This window comes from Ctenopharyngodon idella, chromosome 2, assembly GCF_019924925.1.
Source record: "Ctenopharyngodon idella isolate HZGC_01 chromosome 2, HZGC01, whole genome shotgun sequence".
Lineage (NCBI taxonomy): Eukaryota > Metazoa > Chordata > Actinopteri > Cypriniformes > Xenocyprididae > Ctenopharyngodon > Ctenopharyngodon idella.
In genome coordinates this window covers 13,298,387-13,317,536 of record NC_067221.1, presented here as the reverse complement: position 1 = coordinate 13,317,536, position 19,150 = coordinate 13,298,387, and the positions used below count along the sequence as shown (strand labels likewise).

The following is a 19,150-nucleotide window of genomic DNA, read 5'->3' as shown; positions in this document are numbered from 1 at the left end:
AACTGAATGAATAAACGACTAATGAAACTTTCATGATTTACCGGAAATGGATTAAGCATAAGGATTTATTAAAGTATTTATTACTCTCAATTTCTACCCGATTTAAGATTTAATTTATTTATATGACTTTTCCATGTCCTGAAATCACACTTTTAAAATTAGGCTACCACATTTCAGTGTTTTTTTAGTATTAATTATTATTTTACTTCTATAGTTTTCATTATTATTATTTATTTTTTTTTTTTTCAGTTTTCTATTTTCAGTTTTAACTTTTCATTTTTAATCAATTTGTTATGTGCTTTGGTCTTTTTATTAGTTTTTTTGGCAACACTTTACAATAAGGTCTCATTTGTTAACATAAGTTAATGTATTAACTAACATAAACCAACAATGAGCAATACATTTGTTACAGTATTTAATAATCTTTGTTAATGTTAGTTAATAAAAATGTTCATGTTCATGTTAGTTCACAGTGCATTAACTAAAGTTAACAAATACAACTTTTGATTTTAATAATGAATGAGTATCTGTTGAAATTAACATTAATATTACAGGGTTAGTTCACCCAAAAATGAAAATTCTGTCATTAATTACTCACCCTCGTGCCGTTTTACACCCGTAAGACCTTCGTTGATCTTCGGAACACAAATTAAGATATTTGGTAACGCTTTAGTATAGGGAACATGTATTCACTATTAACTACAACTTTTCTCTCAATAAACTCCTAATTTACTTCTTATTAATAGTTAGCAAGGTAGTTGTTAAGTTTAGGTATTGGGTAGGATTAAGAATGTAGAATAAGGTCATGCAGAATAAGGCATTAATATGTGCTTAATAATTACTAATAAACAGCCAATATTCTAGTAATATGCATGCTAATAAGCAACTAGTTAAAAGATCCTAAAATAAAGTGTTACCAGATATTTTTGTTTAAATCCGATGGCTCCGTGAGGCCTACATAGGGAGCAATGACATTTCCTCTCAAGATCCATAATGGTACTAAAAACATATTTAAATCAGTTCATGTGAGTACAGTGGTTCAATATTAATATTATAAAGCGACGAGAATATTTTTGGTGCGCCAAAAAAAACAAAATAACGACTTATTTAGTGATGGCCGATTTCAAAACACTGCTTCAGGAAGATTCGGAGTAACAGCCAAACTGCTGAAATCACGTGACTTTGGCGCTCCGAACTGCGGATTCGACACGCTGATTCATTATGCTCCAAATTTTCATTTTTGGGTGAACTAACCCTTTAATAAATGCTGTAGAAGTATTGTTCATTCTTAGTTCATGTTAACTAAAGCTGTTAACTAATGAAACATTGTAAAATGTTACCTTTTTCTTTTTCTTTTTTTTCACTTATTCACTTTATTTCATAAAATTTATTTCACTTATTAACTTATTTCAGTTAGTTGCCCAGGCAATGGTTTTTAGGTTTTTATCTAGTATTTATGTTTCATTTTATCTCTTCTTTATATCAGTTAACAAAAAAGTTTTTAATAGTTTTACTTTTTGTTAATTATTACAACACTACCTCATATATCCAAGTTTTCCAAGACAATGGGAACCTTGGTTCTTCAAAGAAAAAACTGTTGTTAAGGTTGTTAAATGTCTTGATTTTTAGTTGTTTATGCTTTTGTATGTGCTTGTTTTGTCTTATTTTAAATAATTTAGTCATCTTCAGATCCCTTTGAGGTTTTTCTGGGGCCCCCTGGTTGAGAACTACTGCTTTGTGGCTTATTTATTTAGTACAAAAAAGCTCCATTTACATTTGATGTTTACACAGTTTTGAGGTTAAAGGCATATGGAACATCATTATACTATACATTTTATATAATACTATTAGAATTTTTATTGATATCATAATACATAAAATATTACTTATTAAATCCAAGTTTCATTAAGTTAATGAATTAAAAAAATGACTTACTACAACAAAACATAAGCTTATTTTGTGTAGTAATTATTGGCTACAACTAGCTGTTATTTATTATTTATATATCTTTTTTGAACCAGTAGTCAACAAATGCTTTGTAAATAGGTTTAATTATGGTCTTAAAAACAGAGGTACATCTTTAATTATATAAGAGTGATTACGTAATTTCAAATTTATTTTGATTTGAACATGAATTGTTTTCTTTGTAATTAGTTTGTTTCCACCAGCTTGACCCATTCATGTGGATTTGTGGACCGGCTGTGAACATGACAAGCAGGCATTATCACATTGACAGGGTCAATCAGCCAATCACAGAGACTCCCTTCACGTTCAGCACTCTTTAGAATCTCTGAGAACACAATGAAAGAAAGAAACGCTGCCTAATGCTGAAACCTCATCCGCTGGTGGACCTGAGAAAAATGAGTGTTTTACGCACAGTTTGAGCTTGTATTTCACACAATTTGTTTTGCTATTTCTTTTCTGCCATTTGTATTTTTTTTCTTGCATCCTCTGGCAAAGAAATAGAAATGGAGAAATAGAGATGCTTTAATCTCAAAAGCATTTCCTAAATGAGAAACATCCAATAGCTTATTCCCATTATCCTCACAAAGCTTTAAACTGGTGTGTTCAAATGGAAAACTTGTCCTTCAAGCATTTGTTTTACTGTCCTCCAGTGAAGACAATTTGGTGTGGCTAAACCAAATTAAAAGTAGACATTAAACAAAAAACAACTTTTTTTTTACTTCAACCGCCTAGCTGTTTTAATAAGATAACATGAAAGACTTGTATCAGGAAGGTGCCGAGAGAAAACAGGGAGCGGCAAGCAAATCAATAATTTATATGGTAATTACAATTCCTGACATGGGAGGCTGTGGCGTGGGCAGATGTGGCTGGGCCGGGAGCCACCTGTGTACAGTACAGAGAGCCTGGTGACTTTGAGCTCTCGCCGGCTTTGTGTCGCAGAGCCGCACTGTCCATCAGCAGCCATCCGCACAGCGGCCGGACGGGCCTTTCTTTCTCCCATGGAGATTGCCACAGATCCTACATGCTTTTCATTTGACTGCTGATTATTCCCTGATTGACAGCTCAGACTGAAAGGGAGCGAAGCAGGCGCGGAGGGGGCGTCGTTCTGAGTCAACATCCCCTCCGCCCAAGCCCCCCTAAATCAGCAGGGCGTAGCGCTGCTTATCATACACGCCGCAGTGTTGTCTCCGTGCACGAGAGAGAGGGAGCGATGCCACAATAAGCAGGCAAAAAAGTTCAAAGATACCCTTCAACTCTGTGTTTCTGCCCCCAAACTGATTTATAATGCATCTGCCTCACAGCTCCCAGCCAGGCCTTGCATTGTGAAGGCTTTTGTTTCAGGCTGAAGGGGCAGGGCTGGAAAAGGCCTTCGGACACCCCCGCTCCCCCACCAAGACGGCCCCATTCAGCACCCGAGCCGCTCCCTGAGAGGATTGTTTAGATAGCGGCAGCTCTATGGGCGTCACGGTCCCTTGGGGGATTGATGCTTTGAGGCAGGGTCGGTGGGGTCAGCGATGAGAGATGGATCTGAGAGGTTATCATGGGGAAGTGGGGGCCGATCTCGATTGTCTGCTGGTAAAAGAACACGTCCATCAGACCTGGTCAGACTTAACCCCCGGACTTCCATCTCTCCGCCTGTATTGATCGGCTGTGATGACATCTTGACAGGCGTCTTCTACACAGCTGCCGGCGGTTGAGGTTGGGTGCTCTCCAATGAACCTAGGATCCGGTGTGGAGGACATGCCACAAGAATACACAATGACCTGGGATGGGCAATGGGGCAGTGGGGGAGGGGTGTTCAGGTTGAAGATGACACACTTTAGAACAGGGTTGGATTTTTTTTAGGGATTGACAGAAAATTTGGGTTGAAGACATGTAACAATACTCTAATAGTGGTTAAGGGGGGAAAAAAAACAAGATGCATCGACAACTTAAAATGTAAATATTATGTGAATAAAATAAAGGATTTTCCAGATAATATTTGAATCATTTTTGGTAACACTTTAGTATAGGGAACATGTATTCACTATTAACTACGACTTTTCCCTCAATAAACTCCTAATTTACTGCTTATTAATAGTTAGTAAGGTAGTTGTTAAGTTTAGGTATTTGGTAGGATTAAGAATGTAGAATAAGGTCATGCAGAATAAGGCATTAATATGTTCTTATTAATTACTAATAAGCAGCTAATATTCTAGTAATATGCATGCTAATAAGCAACTAGTTAAAATACCCTAAAATAAAGTGTTACCTAATTTTTAATAAAGTTTCAGCTTTAATATGGTGATAAAACTATATACTGTATTTAAAAGCCAATAGTTTATTTTTGGAAACAACATGTAGTCTCTCTATCATACTTAATTAGTTAACATACACTGCCCGGCCCAAAAAAAAAGTCGCTGTTTGTATTTTAATGGGCAAATACTTAAGAGTCTATGGATGGATCATTATTACAGTGATTATTATGTTTCTAGCATGTTTTATGTTTGGCAACAGTTCTTTTGACCCTAAAAGATGGAGTGTGTAGCTTTTCATTTCTTAAACAACCATGTTCTTCATGCTCTCTGAACCATTCTTTCACAATTTTAACCCTGATGAAAATTGATGATGGCATTGTCATCCTGGAATATGGCCATGATGTGTCTTATATATATATATATATATATATATATATAGAGAGAGAGAGAGAGAGAGAGAGAGAGAGAGAGAAACATAAGAAGTTTGGGGTCAATAAGATTTTTTTAATGTTTTTGAAAGTGTCTCACCAAGGCTGTATATATTTGATCAAAAATAAGAATATTACAATTTAAAATAAATACTAAGTTCACTCATGAAACTCTAGATGGCGCTGGCTAATTGGTCCTTTAACTCAACCTGCTCGTAATCACATCGTTATCTATAGAGAACAGATGATTGGTTCCTGCTGTATCAGTGGCCAATAAGCTTGCGTGCTCAACCTTCAAATATTTGGGTTAGCAGTGCAGCGCGCTTTCAGAAATCCTCCACCTTCCCCAGCTCCACCTGTATAGATCTGCTACGGGTAATTCATTTACGTTATATTGTACAGCTATTTTTACCAGTTTAAGGCATCCTAGCCAATTAAGTATTAACTTTAAAAAAAAAAAAGTCTTACTGACCTTTAAACTTTTGGCATTTCTTACTTGTATTCAGATGAGAATCTGTACCACTCTGACTGTGTACTCCGACTCGTACTACAACAGCTTTAGCAGTACATTTAAATATGCTGTTTTCTTCATGTGCTGGGTTTTCTTTGTGGACATAAGACTGCAGCCAAGTTCAAGTAAATGATTTTACTCTCCCCTTCTTTCACACAAGACCCTTATAAGGAAATAAGCAGGAGATTTGTTGTGTCTGGAGTACAGAGATGAATGAAGTAATCTGTCAGAAAGCTTGTGTCTGGGGAGCAGAGATGAACGGTGTTGCTGATGTTCTGGTGGAGCCGATCTGATGGTAGACCGCTGACTGACTCAACAGTGATTCTTTGCTCTCAGGTCACTGAGTGCTATGTGGGGTAATTTGCAATGGGAACACTGTGTGTCGCAGGCCATTGTATGTAACGGCATCAAGCTGGTGAAGGTCATAGCAATTTCCCCGTATTGAAGAAAATCTTAGACTTTGTTCTTGATTTGGTTGTCAAGGGGTCAAGATCACTCTCGGGCTTGAGAGACATTCACAAGTATCACCTCACAACAGCAGGAGGATCTTAAAACAGTTTGATTCATTAGCTTGCTGAATGATTCTGTTTGTCACAAGCACATTTAGCTCATTATTTCTCTCCTATTTCCTTTTCAACAGCCTCTCCTCATCCTAACCATGCTGGCAAGCCGTGTTTAAAGTTGAAGGTGTATGTGAAGCCTACAAGTAAGTCATGCTTTAACTGTTTCGCCCTGTCGGAATAGAAAATAATATCCCTTCATGTCTACAGGCCAGCCTTCTGTTAGGCATAACAGGAATGCAAATAAGCAGTGTTTGACACATTTTCCAGGAACATTTTGTTAATGAGATGTCATATTTATTTTCAAGCTGCGAGAATGTGTTCAAATGTAGTCTGCATCCATCCAAACAGCAGCTGAGGCCTAATGGGAACGATTAGAACTATTGTGGATTATTTGTCCTCAGGATTTTACCTTCATCACTCACCAATGGAAACTAAGTGTTAAAAGGATAGTTCTCCCAAAAATGAAAATTTCTACCCGACTGAAGTATATAGTATAACTGTATTGTGAGACTACAGTATACAGTATAATTGTTTTGTGGCTAGAAGTTTTATTTGGTAAGAAGGAAAGCAAATAAAGTATGATGGAAACACATTTATTAAATTCTTAGATATGCATAGAAAAAGACTAGACAAGAATAATTGGCAGAATAATTCACTCAGAAAAGAAAAGGAAACAGTGAGTGTTTTTCCATTTTTGTGTGTGTGTGCCAATTTCCCCAGATATGAGTTTTGTTCTTTTGAACGCAAGATAAAAATGCTGCCTTATTCGCAAATCATTTTTATGAAATTCAGTATTTGCAGCTTGCATCAAAACATAACACTGCAGATTAAAAGTTTGAGATCAGTTAAAAAAAAAAAAATTAATTAGAAATTAATACTTTTTTTTTCTGCAAGGACACATTAAATTAATCAAAAGTAAAGACTTTTACATTGTTTAAAAAAAAATCTATTTCAAATAAATGCTGTTCTTTTGAACTTTCTATTCATCAAAGAATCCTGAAAAAAATGGATCACAGTTTCCACAAAAATATTAGGCTGTTTTCAACATTGATAATAATCAGAAATGTTTCTTGAGCAGCAAAATCAGCATATTAGAATGATTTCTGAAGGATCATGCGACACTGAAGTCTGGAATAATGATGCTGAAATTTCAGCTTTGTCATTACAGGGAATAAATTACTTTTTAAAATATATTAAAATAGAAAACATGTATTTTTAAATTGTAATAATATTTCACAATATTATTGTTTTTACTGTATTTTCAATCAATAAATGCAGCCTTGGTGAGTATAAGAGACTTATTTTAGAAACATTTGAAAAAAATCTTATAAATCCCAAACTTTTGAACGTTACTCCAGGGCTGCGTTCCACTTCGCTTTTAGACACACACTCACAAACTTCCCTAAGTACTTCCCCTCGGGGGAATTCCTGCCGCCATTTTGAAGTGCGTTCCACTTAATGAAGTGCACGAGTGAAGCTTATATAGTGGGCACTCATGCAACTTAAGCTATAACGTATGTCAGAGTCAACAAGACTGAGGGAAGTTAGCGAGGGAAGGGCATAAAAAAAAAACTGGAATGCAGCCCGGGTGTCTAAACTCGGTCTTGCCTCAAGTAAGACCTTAAAGGGTTAGTTTACCAAAAAAATGAAAATTCTTTCATTAATTACTCACCCTCATGTCGTTCCACACCCGTAAGAAGTTCATCTTCGGAACACAATTTAAGATATTTTTCATAAAATCTGATGGCTCAGTGAGGCTTGTGTTGCTAGCAAGACAATTAACACTTTCAATGCCCAGAAAGCTACTAAAGATGTATTTAAAACAGTTCATGTGACTACAGTGGTTCAACCTTAATGTTATGAAGCGCCGAGAATACTTTTTGTGCACCAAAAAAACAAAATAACGACTCTATTGAACAATATTGCCCATCACTGGGTTCGGAGCGCGTATCAAACTGCCAAAGTCACGCCCCCCAGTGGTGACCCATTGAAATTTCGAAACACTTATGACATAACGAAGCCTCTTTTACTGAAATCACGTGACTTTGGCAGTTTTATACGCGCTCCGAACCACTGATACGAAACAAAAGATTCATAAAACTTCGAAGCTTCATGAAGCAGTGTTTTGAAATCGTCCATTACTAGATATTGTTGAATAAAGTCGTTATTTTGGGGGGGTTTTTGGCGCACAAAAAGTATACTCATCTCTTCATAACATTAAGATTGAACCACTGTAGTCACATGAACTGTTTTAAATATGTCTTTAGTAACTTTCTGGGCATTGAAAGTGTTAATTGTCTTGCTGGCAATGCAGGCCTCTGAGCCATCGGATTTTATGAAAAACGTCTTAATTTGTGTTCCGAAGATGAACGAAGGTCTTACGGGTGTGGAACGACATGAGGCTGAATAATTAATGACAGAATTTTTATTTTTGGGTGAACTAACCCTTTAATTAGCTGGTTCAGGTGTGTTTAATTGGGGTTGGAGCGGAACTCTGCCAGACAGTGGCCCTCTAGGAGCAGCATTGGACACCCTTGTTTAGAACAACAGCGTTCAAGCTCCAATTGGAAATCCAGCGTTTATTTTAAATTCATTGGCACAGATATGTCAGGTTCATGTAATCTATGAAAACGTTGTGCGAAATGTGAACCAGATCCTCCGTCTCAGTAATTAAACTCTAATTAGGTCAGTGCTGTGGGCCCCTGCTGCTTTGAGCAAAGGTATGCATTTCCTAGTGCTTCCTCTCCGTGTGCTGTCTCCCTGTGTTTGTGTGTTTCAGATGGTTCGGGCTACGAGTCTCCAGAGCCCTTCCTGACTGATCAGAGCCAGCGCTGTAGGGCAGACGGCCCGTGCCTAGCTGTGCTGCTGCTGCTGGCCTTTCTGCTGGGCCGCATTTAAGAAGCTCCGCCGCTGCCCAGACTGCCTACTGCTCTCCCTCCATCCATACTCCCTCAGGGAAGCCCTCTCATCCAGCCCCCCGGTCCACAGGCTAACGCGCAGTCATCCTCTTTTTTATTGAACGAGCTCCTCGCAGCTGATCCGAGGACAGAGATGTTCGCCCTGCTTAGCGGCTGATGTAAAGCAGTTGTGAGACTTAAATACCTGGAGTCTGTCGTGGAATGTGACCTTTTATATATGCTGTCATGTAATCGAGGCTTGTATTCATGTGCCATTTTGTCACATTTCAGGGCGTTGCGGTTTACAAAAGATTTCAGACACTTATTTGATTAGCTATAATGCCCCCCACATCGTCTTTATTCCATACTCAGCCCCTGTCTACCCAGAAATAAAGGGATTTTTCTCCCTAATAACAAATGACACCAAAGGACTCTCTTCAGAGTTTTAGTTTTATTTTCCTTTTGAAGGGAGAGAAGAAATGTGTTTTGTGGTAGCCAGCAGCTAGGGACTTAGTGTTAGACATTCACATGCATGTGAAACACTGTGAAACAGAAACTGATCTTCTTACAATAGTAACGATATATTTTTATTAGCAAAAACGAAACAAAAGTAGACCTTCTAGCCACTCTTCTTGTGTACGGCTCAGCTGGTGGAGTTCAGATGAGACGCAGCCAAATGTCAGTGCTCACTGCTGGCCTTCGCCTCAAAACTATGTGTCTACTGGTGGGACAAGGACACTGAATCTCCGAGATGAGAATAATCGCTTTGGTGCAAACCCAAATGCCGCTTAATAAAACTCTGCATTGGTTTTTCTTTCCAGCTCTGTGGGACAAACAAGCAATGAAACGCAGTGTGTGTTTCAAAAAATGATCTGTGAGGATCAGGGACTAGCCACTTTTAATTCACCGACGCACGCACTGCGGGCATGGACGAAAAGGAAATGGATTTTTTGTATTCTATTTCATGTTATTTTTGTAGCATTTAAAAGCAACATTAATTATTCATGTGATATGAGGAACGGTTTTAGCGTCTTGAGTGGCGATACTGTGTGTGAGTCAGCAGTCGGACGTATTCAGATGGGCCCACTCTCTCACTCTTACTGTTGTTATTGTGATCTTGTCAAACTGTATTCAGTATTTAAAGAGACAGAAAGCATTTCTTTCCATCTGATTTGATTGTGTCCTCTTTTTCATGTGACGTTTTGTACAGCCAACATGTTCTGTCGAACTGAAGAAACATGCAGAAATGAAAAATAAAGCATTTTTGTCTACGAGATGCACAAGATGCATTGTCTGAAGTTGACAAGTGACATTTTGACTCAGATTTGTATAGCATAGATGTTATATGAAATATTTTAGAATGGGATGATCTCTGCAGACATTGATGCTGAAGTTGCTAAAAGGCCTTTTTGATTTTTTTTTTCTCCTCCCAGAACTAAATAGCGACAAAAACCTGCTAAATTTTCCTGATCCATAAAGTTCATTGTGTACATTATCTAAAGGTTGATGTTTAAGTAACTTTTATGTAACTAAATTGTGCAAATTTATAGAAATGTATGTACTTACAAGAATACTTGATATTACGACTTGTATTTTGAGATAAAAAAACAACAACTTTAGACATCCTGTGTATAATTAAAGTGTATGATTAAATCAGCAAATTATCAATACCCCCCTTGTAGTAAACTAATACTTTTATTCAACAAGGATGCATTTAATCAATCAAAAGTGACATTAATAATGTTACAAAAGATTTCAGTCACACTTTAGATTAGGATCAAATTCTCACTATTAAAAGATTATTTTACTTTCAAATAAAAATTACCCCAAGCTTTACTCACCCTTAAGCCATCCTAGGTGTATAGGACTTTCTTTTTTCTGATGAACACAATCAGAGATATATTAATAAATATCCTGACACATCCAAGCTTTATAATGGTAGTGAACAGGGGTCATGAGTATGAGCTGAAGAAAGTGCTTCCATCCACATCCATCCATCATAAATGTTCTCCACACGGCTCTGGGGGGTTAATAAAGGCCTTCTGAAGCGAAGTGATGCATTTGTGTAAAAAAAAAAAAAAAAAAAATCCATATTTAACAAGTTATGAAGTAAAATGTCTGGCCTCCACCAGATCGCCTTCCATATTCAACTTGCGAAAAAATGGAACAAAAATGGAAAAATCTAACTTACTTCATAACTTGTTAAATATGGAATTTTTTTTTTTTACACAAATGTATCGCTTCGCTTCAGAAGGCCTTTATTAACCCCCCGGAGCCGTGTGGAATACACGTTTATGATGGATGGATGTGGATGGAAGCACTTTTCAGCTCATACTCATGACCCCTGTTCACTGCCATTATAAAGCTTGGATGCGTCAGGATATTTATTAATATATCCCTGATTGTATTCATCAGAAAGAAGAAAGTCATGTACACCTAGGATGGCTTAAGGGTGAGTAAAGCTTGGGCTAATTTTCATTTGAAAGTGAACCAATCCATTACCTAACTATTAACTATGACTTTTGCCTCAATAAACTCCTAATTACTGCTTATTAATAGTAAGGAAGTTGTTAAGTTTAGGTATTGGGTAGGATTATGTTATGTAGAATATGGTCATGCAGAATAAGGCATTAATATCTGCTTTATAAGTACTAATAAACAGCCAATATCCTAGTAATATGCATGCTAATAAGTAACTAGTTAATAGTGAGAATTGGACCCTAAACTAAAGTGTTACCAAGATTTCTATTTCAAATAAAAGCTGTTCTTTTTATTAATCAAAAAATCAAAGTTTCCACAAAAATAGAAAGCAGCTGTTTTCAACATTGAAAATAAGAAATGTTTCTTGAGCATCAAATCAGCATATTAGAATGATTTCTGAAGGATCATGTGATGCTGAAGACTGGAGTAATTACATTTTAAAGCAGAATACTTGATACAAAAAAGATAATAATTATAATAATAGATACATCAAATAAATGCAGCCTTAGTGAGCATTCTTTCAAAAACCCCAGACTTTTTGAACAGTGATGAATAATGTACTAAAAGCAAAATAATATCAGGTTTTATGAATTACTTGAGGTTGAAAGTAAATAAAACAGAAACTTAGTACATAATTTATTAAAAATATTGCTATATCCAAAAAACAAATTTTGTCATATCACTATTATTGCCCCTATATTTACACTATATCATTATAGCTTCCCACTATAGCGAGTGCCCATGTAACTCCATTTACCTTTTAAATAAAACAAACTTCTTTTGCTGTTTTTTTTCACACAGATTATGTTGCTTCATCAATATTCAATAAAATTTTATTTTATTTTAAGGTGTTTATTATTATTATTATTATTGTCATACTCTTTTTTAAAAAAACTTTTCCTTAAGCAAAGCTTTTAGCCCTGCTGTACCCTGCACATTTTGGATTATTTTGTCCAATGCCCTGAAAGACCAGCCTCAAGAAATCTCTTACTGAAACCATGCAAAATGTGATGAAACATGTTTAATACTTTAGCGGCAGTTATTCAGATTATTTTTACACAGACATTGAAGATATGATTGCTTTGACGCTGTGTTTTCGGATGCGGGACGGCTGGAATGAGTCCTGGTCATACATGACTTGACATTCAGGCGGGTGTCTGCTGATACCGGCTCTAGGCTTTGGCCTGGATGCTCATCCAACTATTAGGTGAGGGATCAGTAGCCTGGCTGGGCTCAGAAAAGTGAATGTCCTATCTGAATATTTTATGCAATGTAGACTATGATAAAAAATACATGCGCTAGAAAAGCATCAGTGCGGGATCTGCAGACTTGGAGATGGTACTGCAGATGCAAACCAAACCGCCAGTTAGAGGCAGATATTAGAGGCACTGAACTTATTAAAATGGCTAGTATAAATGGTGAGTAAAAGATTTAGGTCTTACATCTTTCGGTCTGTCACAGCATGATGCGCCTTATGCTGTCATTTGTAATTATAATTTTACAAAATTTTAATGAAATGTTAGACTCAATATAAGAAACACAGCATGTGTGTTACATGCTGATTTCCCCATGAAAAATAGACATTTGCTGCCCCCTTGTGAATGAGACCTTTTACCTTTGGTCTGTTGAGTGTTTTCTCTATATTCGTATTGTCAAAGGTGATTTATGCCACATATAAGCCTAATATCAACCAGAACTTTGCTTTTGATTCATATTTCAAATATTTAAAGGTATAGTCCACCCAAAAATGTCAATTCTGTCATCATTTACTCACCCTCTTCATGTCTTTTCAAACCTGTATGCATTTCTTTCTTCTTGTGAACACAAAAGAATATTTTTTGATGAATGTTGATAACAAAAGAGTTAAATTAACCAAAATTTACTTCCATTTGTAATTCGTGTCCATATAATGGAAGTCAATCTCTGTATCTCTGCGGCACATACAGCCTCCAACAGTTCCCTGAGGTAAACCTGAGGTACAACACAAACACACACGTCTCAAGGCTCCTGAACAGTCATTACATGTTGAATCTGTCTGAGACATGAGCTCTCTGAAAGCGAGAAAAGCGAACACATCGACAGTCGTACATCTACAGAGAGCACACTTCAAAAACTATTATGAAATGAAAAGGTTTGTGAATGAGCGAGAAATTCTGTGCAGAGATCACAGGAGATCGATGTTTTTTATCAACAAAGAAATACAAGAGCTTCAAAAGACGTTGATGGACATAAACCTGATAAGCGGATATTGTCACGAAGCCTACGCTGCTCATCTGAGATCAGTGAGTATTGCCTTTTCAACTTGTAAAGAAACCAAGAAAGAAAACACATGTGGTAATATTGACTTTAATGTTGAAAGTGGTGACTCAGCGAAGTCCAAACGCATGTTTAGCCAGAACCATGATGGTTTGGGTGATGAAACCTCTGGTGATTGTGAGAGGGATCTGTCAGAAGTCAAACAGCATTCACTGACTCTACAAACGTATAAAAAAGGCAGCACTAATAATTACATTTCACCACATAAGGATTACTTAAAAGCCTCATTGTCTCATTTTGAGTTATCCTTAAGGGAATGCAATGAAAAAGATGAGGATAAAAGCGATGGATATCCTCAGAAGGCTTTGCCCAAGAGCCCTTCATATATCGCAAAGACAGATCTGAAGAGCAGTTCCTCGACTCCTAGACATTTCACCCTTCACAGAGGAGCAAAACAAGTGCATCAAAGACAACAAAAAGTCACCCTTCATAAGAGTCCTGCTCCAGGAATAAGGAGCCCTTCACATGACCAGGATTGTTGTTATTATATGGATATACAGCAGCAAGACCAAGTCAGCAAGACATTGTCAAGATACTTACAAAGTAAAGACGGCATGGACAAAATCAGGGGTCACATATCAAAAGCGGCCATTAAGCACAGCCTCGATCTGCTCATAAAAGAATACAGTCGTTCTCAAAATGCTGATATAGTGAACAACAGCAAGCAGAGCGGTTTGCAGGAAAAGGTATCTAACTTTGTGTCAGAGCTTCAGATGTGACGTGTGACGTTCAGTTTTCTGTTTGTACTTTAAATAGACCAACATAATAATTTATAATTCAAATATTATACAGAGGATTCCCAGAACTAGCACATAAAGACCCACATAACACGTCAGATAACAAGATAACCATCCTCCTAAAGTTGAGTAATCCATTCCTTGTTTCATGAATTTTATAAGCAATTGATTGGTAAAGCTTTCCACACTATTATATGAAATTCATCATCCTCTGAGGGATTCAATTCCTTTCTATCTGATTCACAGTTCATGCACAGCTAGACATAATGCCCTACATTCAGTTCATCAATAGAGGCATCAATATCATTCTGCAATGTTTCCAGGCTTGAAAAAGAAGCACGGACATTGAAAAGATGTACTTGTTGTGTCTGCCAGAGAGAGGCTGTTTCTAATGGGATGTCTTTATATGTGACTTGTTTTTCTTATTTTGTGAATGTCTTATTTTAAGAATGTAGGAACATTTGAACACAAGTACAGAGCTGTTTTTCTAGTGAATGAACAAAATGGTTCAAACAAAAGATTGTGTTTGAAGATAACGTAGACAAAGCTAATGTACTGATTTCACCTTGTCTTATTAATTTATCATAATCAAGTAAATCTCATATTCATGTAAAGCAAGACAAACATTTACAGGTGAGTAAACATTAGCTATGAATTACCTCCAGTGCAAACTTATTTGAATAGAGAAACCAAACAGATGAAATCTTGGCTAATGCATTTTAAACACATCTTTGTATCCCTGTCACATAAACCAGTAGTTCTTATCCTTTTTGACTCTTTTTTTTTCCAAGACAATGTTTGAAGGGGCTCCTATCTAAGCTGATTTGTACTTCAGGTACTTTATTGTAATAAAAATAAACTCAAAAATATAATGTCAGTTTAATGTAATCTTTATTTTTAGTGTTTTGTAGGATGTAAATTAAGATTTTTGGTACATTTCGCTAATCATCCTTAAAGGGTTAGTTAACCCAAAAATGAAAATTCTGTCATATATTACTCACCCTTATGTCGTTCCACACCCTTAAGACCTTCGTTCATCTTCGGAACACAAATTAAGATATTTTTGATAAAATCCGAAGGCTCAGTGAGGCCTGCATTGCCAGCAATGTGTGCCAAAAAAACAAATAACAACTTTATTCAACAATATCTAGTGATGGGCAATTTCAAAACACTGCTTCATGAAGCTTCGAAGCTTTACGAATCTTTTGTTTCGAATCAGTGGTTCGGAGAGTGAAAGTCACGTGATTTCAGTAAACTAGGCGTTGTTATGTCAAGTGTTTTGAAATTTCAATGGTTCACCACTGAGGGGCGTGACTTTTGGCAGTTTGATACACGCTCCGAACCACTGATTCGTAACAAAAGATTCGTAAAGCTTCGAAGCTTCATGAAGCAGTGTTTTGAAATCGCCCATCACTAGATATTGTTGAATTAAGTCGTTATTTATTTATTTTTGGCACACAAAAAGGATTTTAGTTGCTTCATAACATTAAGGTTGAACCACTGTAGTCACATGAACTGTTTTAAATACGTCTTTAGTAGCTTTCTGGGCATTTGAAAGTGTAAATTAACTTACTGTCAATGCAGACCTCACTGAGCCATTGGATTCCATCAAAAATATCTTAATTTGTGTTCCGAAGATGAACGAAGGTGTTACGGGTGTGGAACAACATAAGGGTGAGTAATATATGACAGATTTTTCATTTTTGGGTGAACTAACCCTTTAACATTTGCTAACCAAAAAAAGTGCATTTCTAGAAAATATTAGTACATAGGCTACAGTAAGACAATTGCAGCAGACAGTTGTACATAATCAAGTGCATGAATGTACTTAAGCAAATGAGAAACTGCTTTTATGATGTGCACAAGTGGTATAGGTGATGTGGAGATTGAACAAGCAGTTGCGAGAATTTCAATTGTGATCTGTAAAATGTACCAAAGCAAATGAGGAAAAACTTTGATATAATGTTAATTAAAAAAAGAGTAAGCCTTATTGTGGCCCCCAAAGAAGTTTGCTGAACCCCCTTAGTGGGAGAATCACTATTCCAAACCTTTAATCTGAGCAAATGCTGAAAAATAGTTTTGCTGACAAATATATATTGTGTCTATGTATGAATTTCTTTACAAAATAAAAATGTTAATCACACATTTTCAATGAGTTGAACTGGCTATTGAAGGTATAAAGCAACGAAAACATGCCAAATATTTGACATGTAGTAATCCAATAAACACCCAATTTTTGTTACTTGCAAAATACTTTTTGTCCAAAAGAACAAAAATTACTTACAAAATTACCTGGTTTTGCCTGACATAAAATGATTACATTTAAAATGGTTCATGATGTTTTTGATATTATGGTTTCTTAGTGTTAACTAATCATTATGTTTTTATTAAACTAACAGAGGCAGTAGATGGTGTTATGTGTGAGGGGATCTAACAACAACATGAGTGCCAGGAGACAGTGGTGACATGTGGCACATCTCTCGCACTCTGAACAGGTTGTAATGAGAGCCAGTGGGGTTTCAGCGTAGCTTAACAACCCTTGTGTTTGTTTCTGAAAATCAGTCAGGGGTCTGTAGATTGCTGTGCTCCTGATGATTTCACACTCTGAATTGATTGCCTCTTCACTTTTCCAACTACGTGCTCATATACTTGAAAGTTTTACAGATTTTTTTTTTCACTAATAGCAGATATGAATACAAATTTAAAGCACTGTGTGAAAAGCCTTTTTTTAACTGAATTTTAGTAAACACAACATCATAAGATAATGTGTGACATTCAAAGCTTGATTGACTAAAACTGGTAGTCAATACAGTTTAATGGTTTTATATATGATACACATTTCTAACCTACAGTGTGCAAAGAAATGTACAAACACTATTGAGGATGATCATGTAACAGCAGGCCACTGAAATCTCATCACAATCAGTGTCAGAAGCCATAGGGGTGATGAGCATCAACAGATTAACACCTGACAATGAATTATCCACTAATGAAGCAAAAATCACTTGAGTTTTTGATATTGACATCACATTTATTCCATCCCACACCACAGGCATGTTCACACAATGCCAGAATGAGAGAAAAATGCAAACCAAACATGACTTTTAAAATGGTCTCACAATAGTTATTAAGAATGCTTTAGGGATGTGAGGACTAACAAAACTTTGATGACTGATGTGAACAAACTACAGAAAGAGAATTTGGACAAAATTAATTACATGCATGAAAAGTGTTATGTAACATGTAAATGTAGTCTTGCATACTCACTTTGGAAAAGCCATCAGAGATGAGTGAGTGATCTCTACTCTCACTAACTAAATGTTCTTGATTGATACCAAAAGTGACCTGCTGAATTAGTCATAAATAAAGTTATGTTTTTACACACAGTGAAAGCTGTAATAATACCGGATGTACCTCTTCGACCAGCATCTTTAAAGAAAGAAAGCCTATTAACAGAAGGAAGTTGTGTAATATTGTGCCTACATGATGACCAGAACAAATCTCTGAACAAAAGCACACAATGTCTTTCTAAAGTCCTTGTTCCCTCTAAGCGGTGTGCCGATCATTAGTTGAAGATGACAGCTTTCCACGGTTTGCTCATTTCAAAACTCGGCTGGCTGTGCAGGTGAAGGACAAGAGTAAAACCGCCATGCTGAAAATTTAAACTCAGCTCAGCAAGTCTGGTTGGAGGCCAATTCTCTGAAGCACATCCTCAGGCATGCAAAACACAGGGTTCACCGGTTTGATCTGCTCATCTCCCAACAAAGACAGACCAGCCACACCAAACAGAGTGTGGAAAGGATCCACCTGGACAGAAAGACAAAAGAAAAATATACATTATACTAATAACAAATCTGTTTAAGAAAGGTAAGTCCTATAGAAATAACATGCAATATATTAATGCACATGCAAAATTTAATGTGGCAAACTCCACAGAGCTTACGCACGTCCTGATTTTGATTATTAGTTAGACGTGTTCCTGGGTCAACATATTTTGTTGATCCTGGAACATTCCTGTCTGAACATTTAGCCCTAACCCTATCCCTATCCCTACCCCTAAACCTAACCCTACCCATAACTTAAATCAGAAGGAAGCACCTAACCCTGGTTGTAAGCCTAAACTTGACATAAACTGTAAACCTGTCCCTCAAATCTGATTGATTGGAATGTCGTTTCAGGATCAACAAAGATATTGATAGAGGAACATGCTGCACTTGGTGAAATCAGGTTCTGCAGAGCTTACCATGTCTCCAGGCCTGTCAGCGAAGCCTCCGGTCTCTTCATCCTGGCAAGCAAGAATAAAATCATCCACAGTTGTATATGCCATCAGATATGAAACAGTATCTAGGATATGGTTTCAAAAAATTCATTAATTTTTATTTTGTTTATTTGGTCAGTTTTAGTTTAGTTTTACAGTGTACAAATAGTATTAATTTAATCTGATTTTTTTAATTATTTAAAATATTTTAATTTTTTATTTAAGTTTTTATTTAGTTTCAATAGGCTATAAAATTAATAATAAAATAATAAAAAAATAATAGTGACATGAATGCATGTTATATAGGGTAGTAAAAGTAGACTTTAAAAAGTCTAGCAAGTGATAAAGCAAAAGCCTTGTCATTATCCATTTGATGAAGAGTTTGATATATGAGGTTTAACACAAAGAACAACTGCTTACAAACCCTACAACCACAACTTTATACAACAATACCTGTATTTTTATTGTTATTAAATATTTGAAGATCATTACAATGATATAACAAAAACATGATAATTGTAAACAGTTATGGTTACCACATTTAGGCCTATTTACAGACTGTCAGAAAAACTGCATTTCATGTTAAAAAGTACTTATCTCCTTCTCTATATTCAATGCTTTATATTAGATTATGTTAACCTGTATTGGTCAGATGAAATATATATATCTGAAAGGATCCCAATTTAACTGATAGTATATCAAAATCTGACCTTGTGAATCTGAATCAAGTCAAATCAAATGGGAAAATCAGTGCAGA

The 19,150-nt window shown here is 36.2% G+C and overlaps 2 protein-coding genes across 4 annotated transcripts in view; one reads left to right on the top strand and one right to left on the bottom strand.

Moving 5' to 3' along the window:
- efna2a (ephrin-A2a) overlaps positions 1-9,907 on the top strand; it is a 73,095-nt gene extending 63,188 nt beyond the window's left edge. For 2 of the 3 annotated variants that reach the window (XM_051878945.1, XM_051878960.1), the window contains exons 3-4: positions 5,782-5,847; positions 8,484-9,907. In XM_051878945.1, coding sequence (XP_051734905.1) covers positions 5,782-5,847; positions 8,484-8,602 — 185 coding nt within the window. In that variant the 3' untranslated portion in view covers positions 8,603-9,907. Of the gene's footprint in view, positions 1-5,781; positions 5,850-8,483 lie in introns of all 3 variants that reach the window. The other variant, XM_051878953.1, reaches the window with a different exon arrangement.
- Positions 9,908-17,250: 7,343 nt separating this feature from the next.
- Positions 17,251-19,150, bottom strand: part of rabggtb (Rab geranylgeranyltransferase subunit beta) — a 31,528-nt gene continuing 29,628 nt past the window's right edge. The window contains exon 9 of the mRNA XM_051883617.1: positions 17,251-17,942. Within this exon, the coding sequence (XP_051739577.1) occupies positions 17,802-17,942 (141 nt within the window). The 3' untranslated portion in view covers positions 17,251-17,801. The remainder of the gene's footprint in view (positions 17,943-19,150) is intronic.